The sequence below is a fragment of the Cephus cinctus genome, unplaced genomic scaffold (assembly GCF_000341935.2).
Source record: "Cephus cinctus unplaced genomic scaffold, Ccin1 Ccin1_scaffold1184, whole genome shotgun sequence".
Classification (NCBI taxonomy): domain Eukaryota; kingdom Metazoa; phylum Arthropoda; class Insecta; order Hymenoptera; family Cephidae; genus Cephus; species Cephus cinctus.
In genome coordinates, this window is record NW_014333664.1 from 982,169 (window position 1) to 985,905 (window position 3,737).

The 3,737-nt window shown below is 37.6% G+C and overlaps 1 protein-coding gene across 6 annotated transcripts in view; it reads left to right on the plus strand.

Moving 5' to 3' along the window:
• LOC107272422 (syntaxin-1A) overlaps positions 1–3,737 on the plus strand; it is a 42,545-nt gene that overhangs the window by 34,443 nt on the left and 4,365 nt on the right. For 3 of the 6 annotated variants that reach the window (XM_015749581.2, XM_015749579.2, XM_015749584.2), the window contains one exon: positions 1,230–2,643. The exons of the other annotated variants lie outside the window; for them this stretch is intronic. In XM_015749581.2, the coding sequence (XP_015605067.1) occupies positions 1,230–1,307 (78 nt within the window). In that variant the 3' untranslated portion in view covers positions 1,308–2,643. Of the gene's footprint in view, positions 1–1,229; positions 2,644–3,737 lie in introns of those variants that run through there. 6 annotated transcript variants of the gene reach the window in all.

The following is a 3,737-nucleotide window of genomic DNA, read 5'->3' on the forward strand; positions in this document are numbered from 1 at the left end:
GGGGGGGGGGGTTGCAATTCACGCCGGTCACTCAACGCGTTAATACCAAAGGAATTAAGGATGAAATGAAGAAGAGATAGAAAAAAGAGAGAGAGAGAGAGAGAGAGAGAGAGAGAGACGGGGATGAAAAGAAAAGGCAACCCCGTTCGTTGACAATGTGACAGGGGAAGGAGAAGGAAGGATAAAAAAGTGAAATATTGGCAAATGAAAAATGGAAAAATTACTGAAAATATATACACACACACGTATAGAACATTTATTACAAAACAGTCACGATCCCTTTTACGCTTTTATTAACAAAAATTTGGATTAATGCTTAAGCGAAGACTAACAAGAAATACTTAACGGCTATTACTCTCTGGCTGACGATTTGGCAAAGCTCTCGCATACGATGACTAAAAATTGCGGCGGCGTCGCGTCGTTATCGCTGTACGCGTTGAAATTCTCATGATCGGTGTGGAGGGGAAAAAGAAAGAAAAAAAAAAAAACAAAAAAAAACGTAAAAAGTAAAAAAAAATTAAAAAAATGTCACCATCCTTCCGCGCGGCGGCTCGTTCGCGTTTCTACGTCGAATCGCCGCCGAGACGTGTAATTAATGAATTGACGGGATTCCGAGCGACAGAGTGTATCGTTACGTTTAAAGGAACAATAAGAGGGGGGTCACGATTTCGCGAAGAAACGTTCGAGCCGCACTGTGCCTATTATTTTTTGGGTGTTAGGTGCTTATTAGCCGTCGATTAAATTCAAGACGGATCAAAGTTTTACTCGGGGATCTTGTTTCTAGTTTCTTGATCTCTGAGTAATAATAATAATAAATTAATAATAAATGGGGAGGGGAGAACATCGCACGGCCTACGCAAACGCTAACGTTCGAGTACACAACGCTTTTACACGTAGCGTATTATGTTTTGTCTTTTTCTTTTTTGCCATTTGTTTCTCGTTTCAATATTGTTTATCGTACAATTTTGTATCGTTCCTATCGTCAGCACCGACGTTCCGCGTTTCAAGAAAAAATCACGCGGGAAAATTCAAACGCGTTTATTTTTCTTTCGTATCGTCAATTAAATCGAGTCGATCTGTGAAACTGATTGGGAGTTTAAGGGAAGAACAACAAAAATTGACTGATAATCTTGAAGGCGGAACGCGTGTTGGGATTTGAAAAAAAAAAAATTTAATTATTTTGCAAAAATTTATCGACCACTGACACTGACGTTGTGTTTTGTTCACAGAAAATGATCCTGATCATAATCTGCCTGACGGTGTCAGTCATCATTTTGATTATCATTCTGGTACTTACGTTGCGCTGAGCATTGTAGAGCGCGGGAGATGAAAGAGCGAGAGGGAAAATCGCATAAGCGAATTGCGGAAATGAGCAATGACTAAAAGTAGTCTGAATGGGCAAAAACAGTATTCGCACGAGACGCGCGCGCGCTCCTTCTAATCCCTACTTCGTTTTTTCTTTTTTTTTTTTTTATGTATCCTCAAATTAATTTTTTCTCACAACCCATATCCTCGTCCGTTCTTATATTTCTTGTAAAACTTTGGCATCTTCGTGTTTCTCGTGTACGTCTCTCGTTCCATTTCGCATAATTCTCATTCGACCATTCAGTGAACATTACATCGTGCGATACCATTTTTACGCCTTTTGTTCGCAGCCTCCATTTTCATGGCTCTGATACGTCGTCGTCGACAAAAATAATTTATATCGAGAACACGCGTATAAGAACTCTGGACAGTTTCTCGTCGTGTTAAACGAATTTTCAATATGTACGGTCAAACGTTAGTTTTTCACAAAAATCCTATACCGCGTGCTTTAGTTTTCGTCAACTCGAGAATCTGTCAATAATAATATCGAAATTCAGTATAGTAAAATTAGAATGATGCATAGACCGTGTAACATGTAGATCGTCACTCTACGCTGCATTTAACGATTTACTCTTGAAACAGGGACAAAGGAAATGTAATAGAATAATATCGACGTCGTTCGCAAGAAAAATTTTCTCGTTAGCGAGAATAAAGTTGATGCTTTTTCGAACGCGTCACGAAACACGTTATACGTAACAACGTAGGACAATATATATATATATATTTTTTTTTTTCGAGGTAGTTTCGTTTCTCGTTTCACGCTCGTTAATGGCTGTTGGTTTGGCAAAACGAAAAAGCCGATTAATCGCCGTCGATATTTCCCCCCTCCTTTTTTTTTTGAATTACAGGAAAGAGCGATCGGTCTCGAGCGATTTTGTCAATGGCCGATTTTTCCCATATGTATTACCAACTGTGTATAGTGTACTGCGTACCGCGTACGCAATATTGAATTTTTTATTATTTCTTTGTAATTTCTGTTTCCGTATTTTTTTTTTTTTTTTTTTTTTTTTTTTTTTTTTTTTTTTTTTTTTCGTCATACTTTTTCGATTTTTCACAACACAATGTCGAAAGCGTATGTAGACTGTACGTTCGTGCGCGTAGCGGCTAGCTCGGTGTGGTAACTCCATCTGTAAATATAAATAAATAACGAATTGTATAGAGCAAAGGAATTCAACTGTATAGAATAGAGAGAATGCGAGAAGAAAGGAGAAGGCACGTGGTTGCTCCTGACGAGAAGAAAAAGAGATATGTAAAACGAAAAGGGAGCAGCAAGAAGAAGAAGAAGAAGAAGAAGAAGAAGAAGAAGAAGAAGAAGAAGAAGAAGAAGAAGAAGAAGAAGAAGAAGAAGAAGAAGAAGAAGAAGAAGAAGAAGAAGAAGAAGAAGAAGAAGAAGAAGAAGAAGAAGAAGAAGAAGAAGAAGAAGAAGAAGAAGAAGAAGAAGAAGAAGAAGAAGAACTTTTTAATCTCCAGACAGTACGAAACTTCATAATAATTGTCACACGCAATACTCCACGTGAATAAATAATTATATAAATGATATGACAGCAACAAGAAAGAAAAAAAAAAAGAAGGAGCATAATACGATAAAGAAATAAATAACGATTAAACTATATGCTAATTAATAACGGCGATGATCAATAAAACGATGTTCTACTTATAATATAATTAATGAGACTTTTAGGTATTTATTTTTATTATTATAATTACACGGTCATTGCGCAATTGTCATTATTGTTATTATCGTAGGATTATTGATCGGGAGAAAGAGAAAAGAAAGCATCTACGCTACGTCGATCCTCGCGTTACTATCGATACTTACTTTCTGCGCCTATGTAGTGTTTGGATGAAAACAAAAATTACGTTGTGTCACGGGTTATCACGTAATTCAGTTCGCGCAACGCGTCACACCTGGCATACGTGTACAGAGCGGTAGAAACGTTTGAAAAAAAAAAAAAAAAAAAACCATAATATTACGTTGTGTCACGGGTTATCACGTAATTCAGTTCGCGCAACGCGTCACACCTGGCATACGTGTACAGAGCGGTAGAAACGTTTGAAAAAAAAAAAAAAAAAAACCATCCAAATCACCTACTCTATAATGACGATTTTCGCTATGCCCGTATATACGTATATACCGTAAAAAGCCGAGATTGCGTATTATTTCGCGAGATAATGATAAATCGCGTGAAAGATGTCGCTGGAGGAGAAAGTATAAAGTTATGAATAAAGAAGAGAGCGAAGAAACGAGGAAAGAGAGAGAAAGTGAAAAATTGACGGAGAGTGCGAGCGAGTCAAGAAATAACGAGACGCCATTTTGCATAAAGCACGCGATTCGCGAGTCTGCCGTCAATCTCAGTAAGTATTGAACCCCC